The 24,728-nt window shown below is 40.3% G+C and overlaps 1 protein-coding gene across 5 annotated transcripts in view; it reads left to right on the top strand.

Annotated features, from left to right (window-relative positions):
- TBX19 (T-box transcription factor 19) overlaps positions 1 to 23,913 on the top strand; it is a 71,351-nt gene extending 47,438 nt beyond the window's left edge. Inside the window, exons 2-10 of one of the 5 annotated variants that reach the window (XR_014053370.1) lie at positions 4,931 to 5,195; positions 6,804 to 6,938; positions 9,876 to 9,937; positions 11,328 to 11,389; positions 16,595 to 16,786; positions 19,008 to 19,143; positions 22,594 to 22,838; positions 23,099 to 23,219; positions 23,635 to 23,913. Coding sequence is in view for 3 of the 5 variants with exons in the window: in XM_081489174.1 (XP_081345300.1) it covers positions 4,931 to 5,195; positions 6,804 to 6,938; positions 9,876 to 9,937; positions 11,328 to 11,389; positions 16,595 to 16,786; positions 19,008 to 19,143; positions 22,594 to 22,879 (1,138 nt within the window). In the remaining 2 variants the exon portion in view is untranslated. Of the gene's footprint in view, positions 1 to 4,930; positions 5,196 to 6,803; positions 6,939 to 9,875; positions 9,938 to 11,327; positions 11,390 to 16,552; positions 16,787 to 19,007; positions 19,144 to 22,593; positions 22,880 to 23,098; positions 23,220 to 23,634 lie in introns of those variants that run through there. The other 4 variants (XR_014053369.1, XM_081489177.1, XM_081489175.1 and 1 more) reach the window with 4 other exon arrangements.
- The last annotated feature ends 815 nt before the right edge of the window (positions 23,914 to 24,728 follow it).

Raw genomic sequence — 24,728 nt, 5'->3', positions numbered from 1 at the left:
CTTTTACAATTTTAGAAGAGCTTTCTCTTGCTTTTTTGCACCTGTATAATTTTCTCCATATTTAAAGTTGAAAAGTCTTCACATATTTAAACTCATTAACTATGTGAGAAAGTCTACAGAAAAAGTCTAATTATGGTCAATGTGATTATTCTGTGATTATTCTTATTTTCTGTGGAGGTCCTGCTGACATTTTACCTCCTCAGTGAATTAAATCTTTTCTTAGGATCTTTGAACCCCATCTGGTCAAGATTTTGCCAGGAGATAGTTCCCCTTGTATTTCAGATAAACAAGGGAAGACAAATCTCTAAGAACTGAATGCAGTTGGTAATGAGTGAGTGTGGTCTGGAATTACTCTCAGTCTGTTTAGTGTCTCAGAATAAACTGTTAACAACACTTTCCCGCTCTTGATATAGGCACATCTTTCTTGTTTTGCTGTTTTCTTTATTCTCCTCTTCATCTCTCTTTTCCCTCTTGTTTTCTCCTAACCAGCTATCCCTGTATCACTCCTTTTGACCCATTTTCCTCTGTCAGTAGACCCACAATGTCTCTTCTAGATGCCCCATTCCTACCTTTCATACCAACTCCTGAGCCTAAGGCAGATGGAACTGTGGCCCTTCTCTGGAAAGAAGAACATTCCTGGTAGTTAGTGCCCAGTCTTGGACCTTTTCATTCATGTTACCCTCCTGCCCCTGTAGTCAGTTAACTTTCTGACTTTTCTAAATCTTCGATGGAGTTAATCAGCTATCTCCTGTACACTTGAGCATAATTGTCCTGTGTAATAGCAAGTTTGAAAATAGCATAGGATGAGATGATGAATTAAAAGACTCATTTTCAAATGGACGTCTCTTTATATGCATAAATAGGAGACTTGCTTCTGACATTGATCAGAAGTAATAGAGATTTTCCCTGAAAAACAGTGAATTATCCACAGAAACTGGGATTATGAATATTCTTCATTCCTTTCTCTCCTGTCCCTTCCTTGTGCTGTTTTATTGTTTTTTTTCTCTTTCCTCTCTTTTCTTCCTTTCCTTTTTTATTGAAAATGCTTAGTTATTGATATTCAATAGCCTTTTAGACATAACAATAACAATTATAATACCTCCCTAGAGCTCATTTGAATCATCTCTAGTGCATCAGCTTGTAAATACTTCCTTTCATCTCCATCTTTTAAGCTAAGAACTTGTTCTTTAGGTTGCACAAAAAGATTTATTTCAGATTTCAGTGGCAAATAAGTGAAATCTCTTGTAACTTTTGTTTTCTCTACAGTAACATATTTGCCTTAGGGGGAAAAGCTATATTTCATGTGCATTTCCATGCAGTTGAATAATTTGATTTCATTCAGATTAAATTTTCCTTGAGAAGATTTTAATAAATTGGAAGAATTTCTGATGTAACTGGTGTATCCATTTGTTATCATAAAATGTTAAGATCACTAAGTTGAACTTCCCAGTGATTTAGAGATGTTGGTACGGTGAGCTAATGCTCATAGTGGGAGGCAATGAGGGCCATGAAGGTATAGTGGTGCAAGAGGAGAGAAAACCAATGTTGCATATCAGGAAAAAATTTTCCATGTTCCTGTAGTCTATGGAGATTTTTCTCTGACGTTTGCAATTTCAGTTTATGAGGATCATATGTTTTTATGTGATCTGCCTCTAATCAGGCTACTTTGTTCACTTGTTCCTCCTCTTATCTTCACATAAACCTAAACATCCATGCCCCATGTGCCTGCATACACACACACTCCAAAACCCTGATGAATGCTTCATGATTATTAAAATTCTGTGGGGAGAAAGAGAGGGAGTTTACTTCCTGAATTTTGCCTTTAACCATCTTTGCTGTTTCCCCACCTAGAAAATCTACCTTGTCTCTGCCCTCTTTCTTCCTATAGATCTCAGTCCTCATAGCCTCTTTCAGCAGTGCTGGCTTTCAAGATCCCCTGTAAGAGAAATAAAAACTGGGAAACTAGCCTCATAGCTAAACAATACAGAGTTCACGGCCAAGCCTAAGCATGTGTGGTTTCTCAAGCATGGTTTTGGGCAGTGCTTATATTCCCTACTACATTTGCTTCTATCTCTCTCTGATATAGGGATTGGTTTACATATTTCTCAGCTTCTCAAACATTCTTGGCCATCTCTGTGATAAGCCACAGAGATGGAAGAAAAGGGAGAAAAGATCAAAGAAGTGCAGCTCATTCCTGAAAACAGCCTGGTCATGAGTGTTGCTCATAAGTAAAGAGATATCACATCCCAGTCCTTGTGAGGCTGGAGAAAGGGGCAGAGAAGCAGGAGGTGCTGAACTTGGCTTGGAGGCAGGGTGGGTCATATGGTAACTCTGTATTTTAACTTGTTAGAGAAATTGCAAGACTCACTTTTTTTCCAGAGTGACTGGTCCATTGTATATTCTACCAGCAATGTATGAGCGTTCCAATTTCTTCACATCCTCACACATGCTTGCTCTTATTCACCTTTTGTTATTATTATTATTGTATCCATCCTAGTGAGTATGAGGAATGATTTCAAACGTAGGTTATGGTTCAGTTTGTTAGGTGTAAACTCCCACTCTTCCTGAATATATGGACTTAAGTTGGTTTACTTAAACTCACCAAGCTTCAATTTCATTATCTCACTCACCCAGCCTCTAGTACTCAAAGGTACTATCTATTTACTATCTATTAAATGCTTGCTAAGAGCCATACCGGGGTATAAACCTTGGTTGGTGTAAACTCCCCCAGGTTCTTTGTATTCTGCCATGAGATTAGAAGTGGTCTCTAAGGCAGGGCATTTAGAAAACAGGGGGTGCTGAAAACAGATCCCCATTATTCATACACTGCTGGAGGACTAAGTTGGAAGAGGACCCAGCAAAGGACTTGGAAGGAAGTATTGATGAGGTGGATGAGCCAAGGGGAAAAATATCCTGTCTGTCTAGAGTATTCAGGGAGCCCATGTAATTTAAGCTCAGAAGACTGAGGAGCCTGGATGGCTTGAGTCCATCTCTAGATCCAGCCCTTGTTACCTGTTGGTCAATTTCTTCACTTTCCATATGTTACAGTTCTTATTATACCTCATTTCAAAACTAGGTACTACTGGACGCAGGAGGATTCTCTTGGTGACCATCCAATCCCTCATCTATACCCATTATGCTTTTAATATTTCCATACCTGGCATCCTTGGACTCCTTCTTTTAGCAGTGGACATACTCAGTTTTCCCCTTTTTATTCTCTTCCCAACCTTAATAGAACCACAAATCCTCCAAGTGACTCCCCTTACTCCCTTGGATGTCTCCTTAGTTGCTATCTTAAAAGCTAAAGATACCCTAGACCAGTACATTTTAAGCTTTAAAGTTCTGGTGACTTAACTGGGGATTTTGAAAAACACAGATTTTGATTGTGTTTGTCTGGAGTTAGGTCTGAGCTGCTGCATTACTGATTACTGCTGCTGCTGAGTCATGACCCACTCTGAATAGCAAGTGTTTGGACCCTAGTTTGTTAGCTTCTCAACTTGGGGACTCAGATTTTCAAAGATGTATTGACAAATAAGACAGCTTCTGGGGCAATTGGGAGGTGGTAGGAGAGTCTGTATGGAAACTAGGTCTTTTGAGGAGATTGGAGCAACTTAGAAAGCTTGGTGAAAGAAAAATAAGCTAAAGAGAATCAGAAGCCAGGTGAGATAGCTTCTCCAAATATTTGTGAGAGTAAGCTTGCTGGCATTTTCTTAGAGTGTAGGAGCTGCTGCTGCAGCTGTTTAGTCTCTACATCGTGTCCTACTCTTTTGGGGCCCATGGACTGTAGCCAACTAGGCTCCTCTTGCCACGGGATTTCCCAGGCAAGAATATTGGGGTAGGTTGCCATTTTCTTCTCCAGGGGATCTTCCGAACCCAGGGATCAAATCCCTGTCTCCTGCATTGGCAGGCAGATTCTTTACCACCGAACCACCTGAGAATCCCCCAGAGGGTGGGAGAAGGAGCAACAAATCCAGATCATCATGTCTCAAAGTATATATTTTCCTTTTTTTTAAAAAAAATTTTATTTATTTATTTTTGGCTGCACTGGGTCTTTGTTGCTGTGTGCAGATTTTATCTAGTTGTGGTGAGTTGGGGCTACTCTCTAGTTGTGGTTTGAGGGCTCTATAGCATGCAGGCTTCAGTAGTTGTGGCTCATGGGCCTAGTTGCCCTATGGCATGTGGAATCTTCCCAGACCAGGGATTGACTGAACCCATGTCCTCTGCATTGGCAGGCAGATTCTTAACCAATGGACCACCAGGGAGGTCCTCAAAGTGTATTTCTTGAACACAAATTCCCACAAAATGCTCAGTGAGAAGATGGCTGCACTGGTATGCAAGTGCAGAATGTGGAATCCCTCACCCCTTCTCAAAGCGCACACAAGTGAATTAAAGCCTCTGACAAGTCCTGCAGGAAAGGAACTGGTCTAAATATGTAGAGTCAAGGGTCCCCTTCACTGCCTTTACCACAAACCATGTTTTCTGTATTAACACTGTTACTATTATTTAGAACTGTTTTGTGATACAGAGAAGGCCTGCTCTGTGGCAATAGTGTGAAAATCTGATGTATGCTGGGAGAAAACCTTTGAAAGAAGCTCTGTGAGAACCTGGCACCTGCCTGTATATAATACCTCAAGTTTCAGGAGGAATTTCATTTTAGTCAAATGACTCGATCAGTGATTTTCAGACTTTAAAACAGAGCACAACATTTAAAAGTAAAACCTCAATATAAAATATATTGGTAAAAAGAGGCTTGTCTGACTTTGAGGCTGCTGGCCTGGCCCCTCTTTATTTGCCCTCCCCCTGTGCATTTTCTGCACCACCAGAGCCCTCCAAGGACAGTCTCCTCTGAGCAGAGAGAGGACTGGGCAACTGGAGAGATGTTCCTAACATTCTAATATCCTTGTGGCTCAATTTCTGCCTTTTCTTTTAGACGGATGTTCCCAGTCCTAAAGATTAGTATCACAGGGCTGGATCCCAATGCCATGTACTCACTCCTTCTGGACTTTGTCCCAACGGACAGCCATCGCTGGAAGTATGTCAATGGAGAATGGGTGCCCGCAGGCAAGCCAGAGGTCTCCAGCCACAGCTGTGTCTACATCCACCCAGACTCCCCCAACTTCGGTGCCCACTGGATGAAGGCACCCATCTCCTTCAGCAAAGTGAAGCTGACCAATAAGCTCAACGGAGGTGGGCAGGTATGCTCGGTAGCCTGGCCACCCGGCTGCCCCACAACACCCATCAAGAAATATCAAGGGTGCATTTAGGCAATTAGGGGGTCCTCACCGACCTCTTCTCTCAGGGAAGCCAATTATTCCCTGGAGTCCAAATGTGAACAGGAATAAACAGCTGTTAATTGGTGCTTTCAGTTTTTAATGGACTTCCTGATGTTAACAGAGAGTGAGAGAGTGCAGTAGTTTACTTAATCATCAGGGGCCTTTCAGAGTTTTGCCTTGTGTGTGGTGCTTTTTACCAAGCCTAGGAGGAGGGAGATGTTTGTGGGTACCAGGGTTTTGTCATTCCCTCTCCCTTTTTTTTGGTGTAAGTGGCATCTTAATAAAAGGCTGCTCCTAAATGAAATAATTGCTCCCTCCACTTGGGCATTATGATAATTATCAATAGAATATTGAATCAGCTTTGGGTTTTCAGAAAAAGAATCCAAACAAATCTTAAATAAGGAGGGTTTTATTTAAGGTCTCCAATTAGAGTAAACAAGATTTTGAGGCTTTTTTACTCTTTTGTTTTCTCTGGTAGGATTGTGCATACTAGTGTGCTGTGCAAGGTTGTCATTTGCTTTATAAAATGTAGACTGTTTGGGGGGATTAGACCCAGTTGGGAGGAAGAGGTCTTATTCCCCCAGATTTCACTTTGGTCAGTCTCATAGCCCTTAGACTTTTCACCCCTTCTCTGATCTCTGTGCTTATCCAGCTGGGATGTAGGGGTTCTCGTTTTAAGAATGGTAAGTCATCTTCCTAAGTCTCTGCAATATTTGGAAGTTTCCAGTTCTTTATTGAATGAGGAAATTGAAAAGGAAAATATTATTCCCTCCCAGTTTTCACAACAGGAGATTTTCAATAAACCTTTGATTTGAATCACAAAGAGTCGATGTTATATAACCAGCAGATGTCAGCTATCATTACTTTTTAGGTAATTCAGCCCTTTGTCAGGATTTTGAGATAATTAGGATTTCTTACTAGGGGGGCTTCCCTGGTGGCTCAGATGGTAAAGAATCTGCCTGCAATTCAGAAGACCCAAGTTTGATCTCTGGATCAAGGAGATCCCCTGGAGAAGGGAATGGCAACCCTTTCCAGTATTATTGCCTGGAGAATTGCATGGACAGAGGAGCTTGGTGGGCTAGATTGGTTGCAAAGATTCAGACATGACTGAGCTACTAACACTAACACACTTTCTCACAGGAAGAAAAACAGTATGGTTTAACAGAGCAAAATTCATATCGTTGTGCTGAAAATAGGAAGAAAAAGAAAAGGAAGCCAGGATTTTGGCAGAAAACTGAATGCTCTTTAGACCAGCTCTTCTCTGGCAACCCACCCTTCACCCTCTTATGTGTGTGTGTTCGGTCACCCTCATATAAGCAGCTCCAAAGTTATTCTCCTTAAGAGTTTCTAAAAAAATCTCCCTTCAATAATTTCTCAGAGAGATGGTGGCAGCTCAGATGATTGGGGATCAAAGTGTGTGGCCCTAACTGAGATGGGTGTTAACCTTAGGACTAATCAGAGGTGCTGGGTCATCTGTCACCTGTGATGCCCCAGGCTTTGTGTGTCCTCTCTCTTCTTCCACCTAAACAGATAATGTTGAATTCTCTGCATAAATATGAACCCCAGGTTCACATAGTGCGTGTTGGAGATGCCCATCGAATGGTGATGAACTGCTCCTTCCCTGAAACCCAGTTCATAGCTGTGACTGCCTATCAGAACGAGGAGGTGAGTGTGTGTGTGTATGTATGTGTAAATGTCACCTGGGGGAGCGTGGTGGGACTAGAGAGTGGTGCTTTTATTGCTATGACCAAACTTGGATGAAAGGTAGGTTTTCTAAGATTCAGATATACTCAGATACACTTGGTAGAGACAAAGTTAAACAGTGTGGTAATCAATTTCCAACTCCTTCTTCCTGCTTGCCAAAGCTCCACCAGTGTTTCTTCTCCTGGTGCCAATAAGGCACAGTGGTGCATTGTAATACAACCAGCAGAAATGTAGGAGTCTTTGTTTCCAGGCCCTTGACCTGACAGAGCTAGGTGTCTCTCCTGCCCTAAAGCAAGTCTGTGGGAATTGATCCAATCGTGCACCCTCTCTGGGTTTGTTGTCATACTCTCTGTCCCACTTGTTAGCTCTTTTGGGGGCATATGTATATCTTTTCCTGCCTAACTCGGGCCACTCTGATGGTTACAGCTGAGTAGCCAGCATCTGGCCTCCGTAAACTCTGTGGGAGCAGAATTTGTTTGGTTCATCCACGTACTATAGGAGTTTCCAGGACTGCTGGTCACCAGGACACATGATCAGTTGGATTCTTTTTGCTTAAACTTTAAAAGGTTATTAAAAATTGAAGTATAGTTGATTTATAATGTTTTTTTTCTGCTATACAGCAAAGTGATTCAGTTATACACACACGCACATATATATTCTCTTTGTATGTTCTTTTTTATGGTTTATCTCAGAATATTGAATATAGTTCCCCATGCTATACAGAAGGACCTTGCTGTTTTTCCATTCTATGCATTTAATAGTTTGCATTTAAACCTAAACTCCCAGTTCATCCCTCCTCCACCCTTAATAATTTTTTAATGGTAATAATACATGGTTATTAAAAAAACTTCACATGATAAACAAATAGTATGGAAGTATATACAATGAAATGAAAAGTTAGAGGTAAAAATTTACTCTTTCCCTCCTATTTTGTGACTCCTACACCCCAGGGACACTACAAATAATAGCTTAGAGTGTGCTTTTTTCCCCACGCATATTCTGTCCATTTATAAATATGCACAGTGTATAGATTTCCTTACACAAATTGGCTCATGTTCATATTAGTATGAAATTTCTCCCCACCCCCTGTATTTAAGAGGGCATTATGAATATCTTTCTATGTAAATTGGATTCGGGTTTATCTTCTTTCAGGCAATCAGTTTCCCACCTAAATGACGTTTAGGTTGTTTCCAGTTGTTTTATTTTCTATGAAAATAATACTGCAAAGAATATTAAGCACTCAGAAATGGAATTGTTCTGTCAAGGAGAGTGTATGTTTAGAACTGTGATAGACAAAGCCCCATTGTCTCCCTCCAAAGAGCATATCCATTTATAATTCCCACACCAATCTCAACGCTGGTGATTACCTACATTTTCAGCTTTGATAATTCGATAGGGTAGAAAAGATGGTATCTTACTGTTGCTTTAATTTGCATTTCTTTATTTGGAAGCTTTATAAGATTTTTAGGCTCCCATTCAGCTAGCTGAGTCAGAATCTCCAGGGAGAATACCCACAATCTAGTTTTAAGAGTCTTCTTAAAGGATTCTGATGATCATCCAGGTTTGGAAACTACTGCCTTAGTGCCTACAGATGATGGGCAGGGAAATGTAATTTCTTTTCTATAGCTAATCTGGCCTCTCAGCTGAGCCCTTTAGCAGGTCACTGGAAAGAAAAATTAACCAAATATCTGAAAATTTAAACAGGCCCTAAAATACTGTTCAGTTTTTATAGGCTGACACATTTTGTTTCTCAGATTGCCTTTCATCCCCTTTAAATCTCTGTAGGATGGCCTCTGGGTTTATGAAGTGAGAGTGGGCTTTTGCAACTTTGGAAAGTGAGGAGGAGCTGGGGGCCACATCCTGGACTCCTCTGTTCTCTGGACAATGTCCTTTATCCACTGACATGCTGCCTGCTCTCTTAGTCCATGGCAAGTGGAACCTGTCATCTGGTTGCCCTCTGGCTAAGTGCTCAGGTTTTCCTGGACACGTGCTAGAGGGTTCCCTCTGAACTAGCCGCAAGGCTAAGGCTATGTTTTCAGCAGGCTACTAGCCTGATGCTGTAATTCTGGTCTTGAACATGCCCGAAGGGAATCAAACCTGGGAAACTCGAACGTCAGAGCCTCTGTCTCCTGACAACGTACCCCTGCCAATGTAAATGCACCCTGAGAGTGGGTACAGGAGTGGATGGAGCCAAAAATCTTCTTTTATTCAGCAAATATTTGTTGAGTATTACTACAGGCTGGATGTTTTCCTACATGCTGGTAATATTGCAATGTACTCAAGGCACTTACATCCCAGTGAGAAGAGATGAAAATGATGAATATATATTTGGTCAGATGGCTCTGAAGGAAAATGAAGTAGGCTAAGGCCAGGGGAGATAAAGGGTGACAGTAGGTGGAATTGATTGTGTGTGTGTGTGTGTGTGTGTGTGTAAACATGGCCCAAAAGGTAGGTGATTATTTAAGAGGTCAGGGAGTTGATTCTAGTCTGTACTTGAGAGTCTAGAGACAGGTGTTCATCCGTACACTCTCCTCTGTGTACCAGAGACTAGAAAAGTAACTGACAGATGGTGGGTGTTCAATTACTGTTGAAAAAAATGAATGGATAATAGAATAAATGCTAGATTTAGCACATCAGGTTTGTGCAATTTTGTTGCTTTGTCCTGTCTTTGCTCACTTTATACTGCATTTGCCGTTTTCACCACATGTGACAATAAAATGTTTCTTGTTGGACAGTGCAATAGTGATTTTGTGCAGAAGAAAGCAAAGAAACATGGAGAGGGAGAAAAAGAGAGGAGAATTATTCTGATTTTACAGAAATTCACAGGTGAAGATAAAGTGTTCTGTTCCCCACGCATATTCTACTTTCACTAACACTTCTTGTCTTTGTAAATGCAAGATAACAGCTCTCAAAATCAAGTACAACCCTTTTGCCAAAGCCTTCTTGGATGCTAAAGAAAGGTGAGTAGAGAAATTTCAGGGAAATCTTATGATTTTTGCAAATATGAAGTTTATAATAATCTTGGAAGGAACTAACTAGTGGCATTTGCATTACCTTTGACAGAAACTTGTTTTTAATATTTAATTCAATGTTCAACAAAATCAGCAAGATAGAACAAATTTATAATTACTTGTCCTTTATAATAGGAGTCCAGGAGAACCTGGGGCTTCCCAGGTGGCTCAGTGTTAAATAATTCGCCTGACAATGCATGGAATGTGGATTTGATCCCTGAGTCAGGAAGATCCCCTGGAGAAGGAAATGACAACCGACTCCAGTATTCTTGCCTGGGAAATCCCATGCACAGAGGAGCCTCGTGGGCTACAGTCCATGGGATCACAAGGAGTTGGACATGACTTAGCAGCTAAACAACAGGAGGACCTGGAACTGGCCATGTTTTTTCTGCCCTGTTTTATGATAGATTCTTAAAAATAATATAATCACATTTAAAAAAAACTAAGTGATTTACATTTTAAATAATCCAATCTTCCTTTACCACAGTTATCTGAGTAGTATGATTTCAATAAATTTTTTAAAGCTAGATTTCACCTAGGAAAGGTGAGTAATTCATAAAGGTGAGAGGCTCATGTCTTTCAGAAGTCAGAGACTTCTGGGGGTGTGAATGATTTCCTTTGAAGTGTTTGGATTTTGTTGTTTCTGTTTCAAATCTTTACACTAATTCTTATAACTTTCTAATCTCTCTTTTTCATCATAAAGGCTCTAGACTAATGGACAAGTATTTATAATAATGTGTCACAGGGGTCTGTCCTGTCAATATTTGACTTAATTTTGATGACGTAGAAGAAATATCTTTTTTCAGATAAGAAAAGTCATATAATAAAAATATTTAGGACTTTGAGAGAGAGATCTTGGCTTTGAGTCCTGGCTTTACCATTTCCTGACTTGCATAAGTCAATTTGTTTTTCTGGGACCCACTTTCTAAATCTGCGAAAGCATGTAGTAATATTCTATCACAGGATAATTGGTGGACCTAGCATATCACAGATGTGACTGTGCCCTGAAGTCCTATGCAAATCTTAACTGCTATAATCATTGCTTAAATTTTGGCAGGCAGAAACACTGACCACAAATCAGTAAGATCAAGCTACATAGGGATAGGTATAAATAAGGTAAATTGGATTGACTATAAAGTTGCAATTCAAAGAGCAATTGCACAAGAACATAAAGTAGAAGAAGGAGAATGGGGGAAAGATAGTAGTTTGAGGGGAAAAAAGTGTTTGATTTTCTTATTTCAAGAAATTTATTGCTCTCCAAAGACAATCTTGGGTGTACTTGATGCTGGATGTGAATGGTAAGCTGGACAGCTATGGTGCACTTTCATTGCTCTTTCAGGAACCACCTCAAGGATATTCCAGAAGCTATGTCTGAGAGCCAGCATGTGACCTATTCTCACTGTGAGTTGGGTGAACCCTGGATAGGAGGGGCCTGGGGATACACTAGGAGCATTTCCACCATGCTCAGACTTTTTACCTGTCATGAATGCTTTAGTCTTGTTCCCAATATTCTATCAAGACCCAATGGTTATTTCTTTCACTCAAGACAAGTATATGCACTTTCAAGAATTCCCAGAGAGAACCACTACTCCTGGGGGAGTGTACGCAAATCCAAGGCAGGAGAGAAAAATGGAAATAGTGAATTTCTTTGACTCCCATTTTTGTGTCAGGGAAGCTAAAGAGCTCATAAAAGTGCATTCTGGATAAACCTTCTACCCTGACACTCCACTCCTGTTTTGGGGTTTCCTTGTTCTTAGTACTTTCTGGTTTTTGAGTTTATCACTATTGCCACGCTTCAGGAAGGCCATAGCTTTGCATATGAGGAAACTTCCGTATTTGTTGACTGGAAAACTACAGTATTAGTGAAGTCATATACCTGGAATTCTGCAGGTAGACTGAATGTTCTTGATAGGGTGCCACCTTCTCCATGTCTCAGAACAGAGAGGAGGCTCCACAGTGGAGCAAGTCCTCTAAAGCTGCAGCAGTAATCCAAGGTCAGTAGCATCAGTGTCTGAGATACCCTTTAATTTAGAGTATAATGGTTTGCTAAGATCCCTTCTGCAGTTTTCCAGCTATGAAATTCTTTACTCCCTCCTTCCCCTAAAGTTTGATGCATCTTTCATTGCAGAAGTGACAGTATAGCCACATAAAGGGAAACAACTCTCAGAAAATTACTTTAAAAAAACCTTTTCTCAGGAGTCTTTTTTTTTTTTTGTCTAGTTACCATCTGTCACCATACAAAATTATTACAATATTATTGACTATATTCCCCATACTGCACATTTCATCCTCATGATTCATTTGTGACTGGAATTTTGTACCTCTTAATCTCCCTCACCTATTTATTTCCTCCCCACTGTCTGGTAACTACTTGTTTGTTCTCTATATCTATTAGTCTGTTCTGTTTTGTTATGTTTGTTTATATGGTTTGTTTTTTTAGATTCCATGTATAGGTGAAATCATATGGTATTTATCTTTTTTTAACCTGACTTATTTCACTTAGCATAATACCCTCTAAGTCCATCCGTGTTTTTGAAAATGGCATGACTATTTTTTATGGCTGAATAATATTCCATTGTGTGTGTGTGTGTGTGTGTGTGTGTGTGTGTGTATACACACACACACACATCTTCTTTATTCATTTATCTCTTGATGGTCACTTGATTTGCTTCATTTTCTTGGCTATTGTAAATAATGCTGCAATGTTATTTTTTTTGCTTTGCTTTGTAACTTTCTTTTTTGTGGTGCTGTTGTCTGGTTTTGGTATCATGGTGATGCTGGCCTCATAGAATGAGTTCAGAAGCATTCCTTCCTCTTCAGTTTTTGGGATAGTTTGAGAAGGATAGATGTTTACTTTTTAAAACATTTGGTAGAGTTCAACTTTTGTTTGTTGTGAGTTTTTTGATTACTGATTATCATTGTTGGTAATCAATTTGTTCATATTTTCTATTTCTTCCTTATTCAGTTGTGGGAGATGGTACATTTCTAACAATTTATCCAAGAAAAGCACTTTTTAACTAACCTGAAATGAAAAGCTATTTTGTATAGGATAGGATCACATGTGGAACCACACCGTTTCAAATTCATGTGTTGCAACCTTCTCAGTAAACATCCTTATATGTGGCAAACTTCATGAACAAAAGTCTGGTTCTGCCTGGCTTTGCTTACTGAGCACCTGAATCTTGATTTTATCATTCAGATAGTGATCCCTTGTGCCACATGTCTATACAACAAAGAGAAAATGAAGATAACAAAATGATTTATTGAGAATGACTGACCTACATTTTGTAATATGAATTCTATACGATTTGTTTACTTATATTTAAAAAGTATTAAGCAAATAGTTTTAATAAAAGTTCTATTTCCCTATCACTAAAGCCCTGGTGACAATCCCTAGTCAATATTCTTAAGGAACATTTGTGGTCCTGTCTGAATCTTTATCTGTGTGCCCCTCAGTTGAGAGCTGGTTGGTGAAAGGATGTGCTGCTTGTTCTAGGGCTTCTCTGTCTTTTCCCATGAATTCACTTGCAGTAAAGCCTTTTTCTCATAATACTTACTAAATTTTTTATTGTGGCTTAAAACCACAATATAAAATGCACCTTCACAAGAATTGTATGTATAGTACAATATTGTCAATCACATGCACATTTTGGTGCAAAAGATTCCCAGAACCACCTGCTTGCCCCCTCCACCCCAATTCCTGCACGTTAAAACTACATATACTCACCAAATTTCATCTCTTCACATCTCCCTCTCCACAAAGCCCTTGGCTACCACTGTTCTACTCTATACCTCTATATCCATAGCCTTTAGATACCTAGTATGAGGAATCATGCAATATATATATATATTTTAATGACTGGCTGCTTCTGCTTATCCTAATGTTCCTCAAGGCTCATCCATATAGTACCATACGACAGGATTTCCTTCTTTTTAAGGCTGAAATAATATTCACTTGCATGTATATACCAAATTTGCCTATCCCATAATCTGTTGATGGTCACTTAGGTTACTTACACCTCTTCGCAACTGTGAATCATGCTGCAATGAACATGAGTGTGCAAATGTCTTTAATTCTCCTGGATATATAGCCAGAAGTGGAATTGGTGGATCATGCAGTACTTCTGTTTTTAATTTTTTAAGGACACTCCATAGTGTTTTCCACGTCAGCTGCACCATTTTGCATCCCCACGAACAGTTCACAAGGGTTCCAATTTCTCCACATTCTCACCAACACTTATTATTTCCTAATTTTTTTTGGATAATGGCCACCCTAATAGTATGAGGTGATATCTTGTTTTGATTTGTGTTTTGCTAATGAATAGTGATGTTGAACATCTTTTCATATACATGTTGGCTTTTTGTTTATCTTTGAAGAAATGTCTATTCACCTCCTTTGCTTGTTTTAATTAGGATTTTTGTTGTTTTATTGTTGAGTTATAAGAGATCTTTATATATTCTAGATGCTAATCCCTTTTATAGTTTTATAGTTTGCCAATATTCTCTTCCATCCTATAAATTTCTCTTTCACTCTGTTGATTGTTTCTTTTGCTGTGCAGAAGTTTTAAAGTTTGAAGTAGTTTGTCTATTTTTGCTTTTGTTGTCTGTGCTTTAGGTGTCATATCTAAGAAATCATTGCCAAATCCAATTTCATGAAGTTTTCCCCTGCATTTCTTCTAGGAGTTTTATAGGTCTTACATTTATTTATTTATTTAAAGTTAAATGTTTTATATGGTGTAATACGAGTTTAGTTTATTTCTTTTGCATGTGGATATCCAGTTTTCCTAATACTGTTTGCTGAAGAGACTATCCTTTCCCCATTGTGTAGTCTTGGCACTCTTGTTGAAGATTATTGACCATATAAGTGGAGTTTATCTATAGGCTCTCTTTTCTTCCATTGGTCTATATGTCTTCATGGCAACACCATACTAATTAGGGGACTTCCAAGGTGGCTCAGTGGTAAACTATCTGCCTGCCAGTGCAGGAGACACAGGAGATTGGGTTTGATCCCTGGTCAGGAAGATCGCCTGAAATAGGAAATGGCAACCCACTCCAGTATTCTTGCCTGGAAAATTCCATGGGCAGAGGAGCCTGGCTGGCTACCATCCGTGGGGTTGCAAAGAGTCAGACACAAATGAGCAACCGAGCACATACTATTTACAGTATTGTAGCTTTGAAATGTGTTTTGAAATCAGGAACTGTGAGGCCTCTAGCTTTATTTTTATTTCTCAGGATTGTTCTATTTGGAGTTCTTTGAGAATCTATATGAATACTAAATACTAAAATGTATTGCTTTATGTTTCTGACAGAAGTGTCTTATGGATTTTGATAGAGATTTCTTTGGGTAGTATGAACATTTTAATAATATTAAGTCTTTCAATCCATGAACATAGGATGTCTTTCCATTTATTTATATCTTCTTTAATTTCTTTCATCTATATTTTATAGTTTTCAGTGTAGGTATATTTTGTTCCGAAGTACTTTATTCCTTGTGGTGCTATTCTAAATTGGGTTGTTTTCTTAGCTTCTTTTTGGATTGTTCATTGTTAGTGTATAGAAATGAAACTGATTTTTGTGTGTTGATTTTGTATCCTGCAACTGCTGAATTTGTTTATTCTAAAAGTTTTTTGTGGAATATTTAGAGTTTTCTACATATAAGATTGTGTCATCTATGAACAGAGATAATTTTATTTCTTTGTTTCCAATTTGGATGCCTTTTCTTTCTTTCTTCTTTTTCTTTATTCCTAATTGCTCTGACTAGGACTTCCAGTATGATGCTGAATGGAAGTGGTGAGAGTGAATATTCTTGTCCTGCTCATGATCCTGGAGGAAAAGCTTTCAGTTTTTTACCATTGAGTATGGTGTTAACTGTGGGCTTGTCCTGTATGGCCTTTATTATGTTGAGGCAATTTTCTTGTATTCTTTATTGAATGCTTCTATTATGATAGGGTGTTAAATTTTGTCATATGCTTTTTCTGCATCAACTGAGATGGTCTTTCACAAACACGTTTCTGTGAAATATTTTGCAGTTTTCCAAAATATTTTGCAAGATTCTTATCAAGTTGTGCTAGCCATCTCCCTCTCTTTTTGCCTTCAGAATCCTCTTTGTTGGGTGGTGATGGGAGGCATCATGTCTCCTTTTACTTGGAGTGAGAACTAAAGATATTTTCTCACTTGGCAGAAACAGAGAGGGCTCCATTCTTTCTGGATAACCGAATTAAACATTCCCTAGTAGCTATCAATCAATGATTAACATATCATCTGATACCTCCTTCTTGGACTGACTTTTAATCCAATTAAGTCAGAAGCAACTTACCTTGTATTTTCTATTAACTTATACATTCAAATAATATTTTATATAGCTGTGATTCCAGCATTTCTTAAGAGATTTTCCAAACTTGATAGGACCTGTCATCCATCTCCAAAGAAGCCAACTTTGCTGCTAACATGGAAGGGGAGTAGCAGTGGAGGTGGTAGTATCTAAGTCCACACAGGTAGACATTGCCATTCATGCAGAAACATAACTATGCAAAGTGGCTGGTAACCTGATTTTTGGTGTGGAAGTTCGCAGAGTCTTCCTCTGTGTCTTCCTCTTATCTCTTCCAGTGGGAGGCTGGATCTTTTCCAATCCGGATGGAGTGTGCACAGCAGGAAACACCAGTTACCAGTATACTACTCCTTTGCCTCTATCTGCTCCCCACACCCACCATGGCTGTGAGCACTATCCTGGCATCCGAGGACACCACCGGCAGGCTCCCTACCCTTCTGCGTACATGCGTAGAAATCATTCTCCTTCAGGTGTGTGATTCTGCTAACAATACCCTTGAGGGTGTGGATGGTGGTAAGAAGTAGATAAACAACTAGTAGAAGTAAATATCTGATGATAGAATCCATTTTATGTAATATATGTAATATTATTATATATTAAAATTTTGATGTTTTATATACTAATAGTTGACTATATCATTATAGCATTATTAGTGTTTTATAATTACTTCAAATAATTATAAAAGCTGGGAGACAACCAGTCTCCCAATTTATAATGAGTATGAAAGTCCTCCTCCAAGGGCACTGGTGTACTAAGTTTAATTTCAGGCTGCATCTCTAAAAGCCAAGTTAAGTCATGGAGTTCTGAGACCCTCAGCTCATTGCCCTCACATGACTCTTTTCTACAGTTGTAGTTCATGGCTCAGTCCAGAAAATATTGGGCCCAGTATTGAAGAGCTATTAGGAAGTTTTGGGAAGCTAGCTCACTCTATATCCAGGCTTTGGTCTGATTCAGCAAATATTTATCAAGGGTTGACTTTGTGCCAGGTTTTGTCCATGAACAAAATAGATTACAGCACCAATCATCTCACAGAGATTCTGTTCTCATATGGGGACACTAACACTAAATGAAACAAGTAAAGTTCATGGTATGGGAGATAGAGGAGTGCGTTAGGATACCAGCCTCAGGGACATCCTGAGCTCTGTACCTGCAGATGACTTTGCTGGTCATCAGCTACCTGTCCCTGTGCCCCATCACTGGTTACTCCCAGCAACCTTGACAGTTGCTTCCAGGAAGGGAGAAAATGGAGCTTAACGATATCAGAAACTGAGCAGGGCTCTCATCTACTTCTTGATTCTTTCCTGGGGTCAGCACACAAAACACATCTGAACATTTGCTATGCACCAGGCACTCTTGTAGGCAGTGGGGTAAGGAAGGTGATTAAGGTTTAGTTTATTCCCTGGAGGATCTCAGGGTTATGCAAATACATATAATTAATCCTAATACAGTATAGTGAGAGCTCTAATGTGGTCCTCAGACCTGTAGCATTCCCTGGGAACTTGTTAGAAATGTAAACTTTCAGGTTCTCCTTCTGAAAGAGTTTTCAGTTTAACAAAATCCCCAGGTGATTCTTATGCACATTAAAGTTAGAGAAATATTCTATAAAGCACACAAGCCAAGGTGCTATGGGAATGAAAGAAAAAGGGCAGCTAGATCTACCAGAGGGCTTAATGTTGAAGTTGAGATTTGAAGAATGAATAGAAAAGGATAAACGTTGGAGTGGGCAGGGGTGAAAGATGGATAATATGGGACACAGGCAGAGATGAAGGGCATCCCATGTGAGAGAGTGGTATGAGCAAAGGTACAGAAGGAGGAGAGAACGTAGGGTATCTGGGAATGGTTTGAGGAAAGAGTAGAGAAAGAGGGAGGCAATGTGGTGGATGCAGGAGTTGAGGCTGAGGGCCACACCATGAAAAGGAGTGACTTGGCCAGGGGTGTACATGAAATCCTCTTCCTATCTTTCCCCTCCTTCTTTCCCATCTTCTTTCCCTTCTTCCTCTCTATTATATATGCACTATTTGTGCAAATGAAAATTCAAATACATAGAAGACACTATTCCTGAAATGTTTAAATCTCCCTGGGGTTGCTGAGAAAAATAGGTCCTGATCCTCAAAAATTTCATCTGAAGCACTGGTGGCCTTAGGCTTGTTTTGAGGGGATGATGACATGGCCCATTTTAAAGGGGATGTGAGTGTGGTGACCTGAGTTATATCTGTGTCAAAAAGGGAAAATCATCCCACCTGTCTGAGCCTCATCTATAAAATAGAGGTGAAAAGTTGTGTTAAAGATTAAAAGATGAACAGTACATGACCCAGCTGGTAAAGAATCTGCCTGCACTGCAGGAGACCGGGGTTTGATCCCTGGGTTGGGAAGATCCCCTGGAGAAAGGAAAGGCTACCCACTCCAGTATTCTGGTCTGGAGAATTCCATGGACTCTATAGTTCATTGGGTTGCAAAGAGTTGGACATGACTGAGAAACTTTCACTTTCAGTACATGACATATAGTTGACATTCAATAAACTTCAATAAACCTAGGTTCCTCCCTCTTTTCTGTTTCCTTCAGAAAGTATCCACACACTGTTAGCACGTGTGGCACAGCCATGGTTGTGTTTTGACCTAGGATAATGTCATTGGTCACTATCTTTACATTTTCCATGCTTCATAAATTGAACTGTTGTTATTTCCCCAAAGTGAATTTGATAGAAAGCTCCAGCAATAATCTGCAAGTTTTCTCTGGAGCTGACAACTGGACTTCCTTGTCCTCCACACCCCACGCCAGCATCCTGTCTGTACCCCACACCAGCGGACCAGTCAATCCAGGGCCTAGGTAAGACCAACACCAGCAACTTGCTTATTGTTCTTGGAGGTTTACTTTTTAGCATGGGGTCTTGAATTCATATTTTTTTCCTGGGGTGCCTTGGTCTAAGCTTTTGTCCTGACTTCTAAGCCACTAAGAAGTGAAAATAGCAAGGTCAACTCTTTGCCCCTGGAAAAAGTGTGGTGAGAAAGCACCTACCCAGTCATGTACTCTTTTCATTTGTAACTTTGGTATTTTTTTAAGAGGGAAAAGATATTGTGGCCCAGGAATGTTTGTCTCAAGTCAGGAGGAAATACTGTGAACAATGGTGGTAGCAGATAAATACTGAACATCAGAGAATTAAAAGGGAAAAGTGTAACTATGCACTGAAACCTCAAGACCCCTGATTGTCTATATCCTCACAAGCTACTCATTCTAACAGGAGGACAGATTTTGGGTCCCCAGGCCTCAACCCAGGCAATAGGGCTGAGAGTATCTTGTAGGACCCATGGCATAACTCTTATACCAGAGACCGGCATTCAGTTCTGACTGTTGGAAATCAGTGTGATGAGTAGAAAGGAAAGGGGCCTGGAATCTGACAAATGTGGCCTTCAGTCCCAGTTTCACTTCTTATTGACTCTGTGACTTTAGGAAGTTTTCTTAGCCTCACTAAGCTTAAACTTTCTTATCTATAACCTGGCAATAATATGAGCTACTCTGTAGAGTTATGGTGAACACCAAAATTAAAAAGAGCATAATATGTACTATAAGCAATAACATTGTAAAGCAGAGACATTACTTTGCCAACAAAGGTCCGTCTAGTCAAGGCTATGGTTTTTTCAGTAGTCATATATGGATGTGAGAGTTGGACAGTGAAGAAAGCTGAGTGCCGAAGAATTGATGCTTTTGAACTGTGGTGTTGGAGAAGACTCTTGAGAGTCCCTTGGACTGCAAGAAGATCCAACCAGTCCATCCTAAAGGAGATCAGTCCTGAGTGTTCATTGGAAGGACTGATGTTGAAGCTGAAACTCCAATACTTTGGCCACCTCATGCGAAGAGTTGACTCATTGGAAAAGACCCTAATGGTGGGAAGGATTGGGGGCAGGAGGAGAAGGGGATGACAGAGGATGAGATAGTTGGATGGCATCACTGACTCGATGGACATGGGTTTGCGTAGACTCCGGGAGGCCTGGCATGCTGTGATTCGTAGGGTCACAAAGAGTCTGACACGACTGAGCGACTGAACTGAACTGAAGCAATAACATTGTATCAATATATACATGTCTTGTTAAGTTAAACATAATTAGGCAGAGTTTTGAGAAGGTCCAAAAAGCAATTCAAAATTAAAAGATGTCCTATCTTTTTTGGGGGAGATGTTAGATGATTTATGACTTGCTGGTCTAAAAAAGTTTGAGGGTCGTAGAACTTTGATTCACAATAATGCTTCTCACTCTTTAATGTGCATTAGAATCACCTGGGATGTTGTTCAACTGCACAATCTGATTAATAGGTCTGGGTTAGGGTCCAGGATTCTGCATTTTTAACAAGCTTCCAGGTGTTGCTGATGTTGCTGTAAACTGTGATCTTGATTTTGACGTTAATGTTGCTATGGCCTTTGAGGATCTAGTGTTGTGCTGTTAAGGCAACAGCCCCCAACTGCCTCTGGCTCCTGGACTCTTGTAATGCAACTGGTCCAAATTGAGATGGGCTGTAATACACAGAATGTTAAAGACAGTAGATAATAAAAAATAAATTCTTAATAATTTTTTATACTGATGCATGTAAAAATGATAATATTTTAAATATTTTCAGTTACATAAAATATTATTAATAATAAGTTCATTTGTTTCTTTTTATTCTTTTCTCAAGTGTGGCTTCTCAAAAATTTAGCCTCATATTTGTGGCTCACATTTTATTTCTATTGGACAGTACTTGACTAGAGGACCTCAGAGAAATGCATTTATTAGTGCTGTGTTGGAAGTGAGGGAAAGAGTGTCCTTGAAGCTATCAGACAATTAACTATGTGCCAAGTTCTATACTAGATCCTTTATGTAAGTCATTTATAAGATTCAAAGACATCCATGAGGCTGCTTTTAAAATTCCTATTTTCCTGATGGAGAAACTAAATCTCAGAGGCATTAAAAACTGCCTGAAGGTAAGACAGTAAATGAAGTAACTCAGAGCCCACGGTTTTTGAATCAGCCCAGGAACCATCAGAAAGGGGCTCTGAGTGTTATTGTAGAAGAATTTCTTTTGAAAACTGGGGAATTGGAGTCAGAATCCCAGCAAGCTGAGCTGGCTAAAAAAAACAACAACCCCCATAGCCTATCTAGGTTTCTGCAGGTTTCATATGGTCCAATGAGGTCTATAGAATCTGAAATATGGCAGAGTGCAGGGTGGCATTTCTACCTCTGGTTTCATCAGTGGCATATTTAACCCATTTCTGACTCTAAATATTTTGCTAGAGAAAAGCAAAATGTGTTCAGTATTGTCACTGGGTAATGAGCCTATTATCAAGCAAAGTAGGGACTCTGAAGAGTGATGACAAAAGTACTGGAAGTTATTTTGCCTGTGTTGACTGCAGTCATTTTAATCCAGGTTCTGTGTTAAGGTGCAGTATTGGCTGCACATCACAGTCAACAGGAAAGCTTTAAAAAGTTCTGATTCTACATGCCAGACTAATTAGATCAGAATCTCTGGGGGTAGAACCCAAGTGTCAGTAATGTTTTTAATTTGCTAAGTGATTTCAATGTGAAGTCAAGTTCGTGACCCAGTGATGTAGGATAGAAAAATCTAAGAAAGTGGTCCAGTTCCCCACCTTTCTACCAGGGACCAGAACTGATAGGTAGAAACCTGGAATGGAAGAATTAATTATAAAAACCACCATTTACTGAGTGCTATGTTTTGGATTTCATGTACTCATTTTCTTATTCAATCCTCATAAAAATATTTAGTAAGGTATATTTAATTATCACTCCAAATCTTGAAGATAAGGAAACTGAGACTTATCTATTAAATAATTTGTTCAAAGTCACAGAGCTAATAAGCTGTAATGCTAGAATTTAAACCTAGATTTTCTGTCCTGGTTATTAGGCCACATCACCTCTCTTGGCCAGTGAGAGATCTTACTCACAGATTATACTGCCCATATATTCTCCTTTCAACTCCCCTGTCCATTTACACAGGTAGCAAAGAAAGGCTAGAGGAATAAAATGCTGTGTTAAAACTGAACAACTTGCTAGAGACAGGGCCAGCATCAAAATGCAGGTCTCAGGACACCTAGTTGTGTGCTTATTCTACTACATCTTGCTGCTTCTCTGCAGAAATGGGACCAATGTGTGTCAGAGCTGGAAATAAAGCCATGGCTAGATACTCTCCTTCTAACTCATGTCCCTCTCAGCACTGTGTATGTGCTAATCAAATGGCAATCCTGTCTGGGAGTATCATCACCATTCTCTCTCTCTCTCTGTGTTTCTGCAGCCCATACCCATGCCTGTGGACCATCAACAACAGTGGCGGGGGCCCTGCTGGGTTGGGCTCAGAGGTGCATGCCAACTCTCCGGGAGCACTTCTCCTGGGTAACCCAGCTGTAACTTCTCCTGTCTCCACCCAGACACCCACTTCGGTTAGTGTGGAGGTTCTAGGGGAGCCCTCGCTGACCAGCATCGCCATGTCCACCTGGACAGCAGTGGCTTCACATTCCTTTACAGGCTGGGGTAGCCCAGGTAGGGGTGGGCACCATTCTCCCTCCTCACTGGATAGTTAAGCAGGATCCTAGTGAAGGTGTCAGTAGAAAATCTGCTAGATATAGAGCTCTTAGAAGAACCACCTACCGATCCCAGTGAGTCAGACTGCAGAGTCTCCCCACCCAATGAAGTGGGTTGTAGCAGAAGCCTCCTAGGAAATGGTTTAGTTTAGATGACGCTAATTTTGTCACCTGCATCTCTCTACCATTTTCTCTTTGTGCTCCCATTTTTTTCTGCAGCTTATCCATGCCATGCTTAGGCAACAAAAGTTCGTTGAGTACCTTCCTTGTGCCCTGACCCTTACTCTCAAATGATTCTAGAAGGCTGCCCCTCCTGTTCTGTGGACATAGTGTAAAGCTGGTAAGTGAGCTCAAAATTTACCTAGCCTAAGGCTACTGCATCATAACTTTGTACAGTCCTAAAGGTATGTGTAGCCACAGAGCTTCTGCTTTGAGACCAAGAGAGAGTGTAAGTCCATGGAGTGAAGTTAACAGAAGTAGAGTTAATCACATGTGATAGCACTGAGAATCGAGGAAATGAAATCATGTTGCTCCTTGGCTCAGAAACCTTGGATGACTCACCATCACCTACAGATCAAAGTTCATCTCCTCTGCCATCTGCCCTCAAAACATTTCTCCAGCTTTAGCTCCCTGTTACCCCATTAGTATCCTCTATTTCAGTCAAGGCATACATTCTGCCTCTATCTTTTGAACATGCAGTGTTCTTTCCCACCTCTGTACCTTCTCTCCTGCCTGAAATTTCCTTCTCTGCTCAGTTCCACCTGTGCGAATCCTGCTTGTCTCCCATGGACTGACCAGAGCATCACCTGCTGCATCAAGCATTTGATCTGCCTGGGCTCCCTGCCTTCCCACAGGTTTTGCCTCTGTTATAGAGCTCATCTCATGCTGCCTTGTATTTTTAGTACCTGTGTCTCTCTTCCACTAGACTGTGAGCCCCTTGAGGGTGAGGCCCAGCCTTCTCTTCTCTGTTCCCCACAGCAGCACCTGGTTCTGTGCCTTGCCTATAGGAGGTGCCCAATAAACACTGGCTGAACTGAATGGATGTGAAGTGCATGTGTGAAAAGAACAGTTATGGAGCTCACTTGGGGGCAGAGCTCAGAGATATATGTCCCAGAATGGGCAGCTGGTCAAAGTGGGAGCTTGGGGACACTCTGGGCATTACGTTTGCAGTGCAGCCCTTTCTCAATGATTGGATGTATAAGGAGATGGTGTGGGCTAGAGTGATTGTTCCCAGACACTGGTCCTTGGATCCCCTCCTCTGAACCACATGGAACACTGAGGAATAAATTCTTCGGTACACTCCACAACTCTTGAATCAGAATCTTTGGAGGTGGAATCCAGGAATCTGCATTTCATATAAGTGTTCCAGACAATGGTCTCAGTGCCAAATTTGAAAATGACTTGCCTGGAACAGAGAAACAGAATGATAAATACTCCCGGGATCTTATCAGATAAGTTTCAATCTCTGCACCATTCTAGGCCGTTGCTATAGCCAATGAGCAGAATCACGTTTCATTGGTTTTCCTTTTCTACCCCCTACTGGATGTGCTGATCACTACAGGAGTGAGGTCTCCAGATCTGGATGATAAGTGGTTCTCCCAGCATCGACATCAAGCTGCACTGACTGGGCAGCTTTCTGCCCAGTCCATTTGGAGAGTCCATTTGGAACCTGGCCATGGCTCAGCTGTTCCCACTGAGGCAAGAGACAGGCATTTATAACTAGTCTCCTGTTTACATTTCTTGAGACAAGAAAAGTGGGCTTCAGGCTAGACACTTACAGCTAGCCACCTGTTTGCATTTCTTGAAATAGACGATAGGTGGGCTCCAGGTTAGATATTTACAACTAGCC

This window comes from Giraffa tippelskirchi, chromosome 5 (genome assembly GCF_054371585.1).
Source record: "Giraffa tippelskirchi isolate mGirTip1 chromosome 5, T2T-mGirTip1v1.2.pri, whole genome shotgun sequence".
Lineage (NCBI taxonomy): Eukaryota > Metazoa > Chordata > Mammalia > Artiodactyla > Giraffidae > Giraffa > Giraffa tippelskirchi.
The sequence above is the reverse complement of the archived record's forward strand: the minus strand, read 5'-3'. Positions and strand labels throughout refer to the sequence as shown.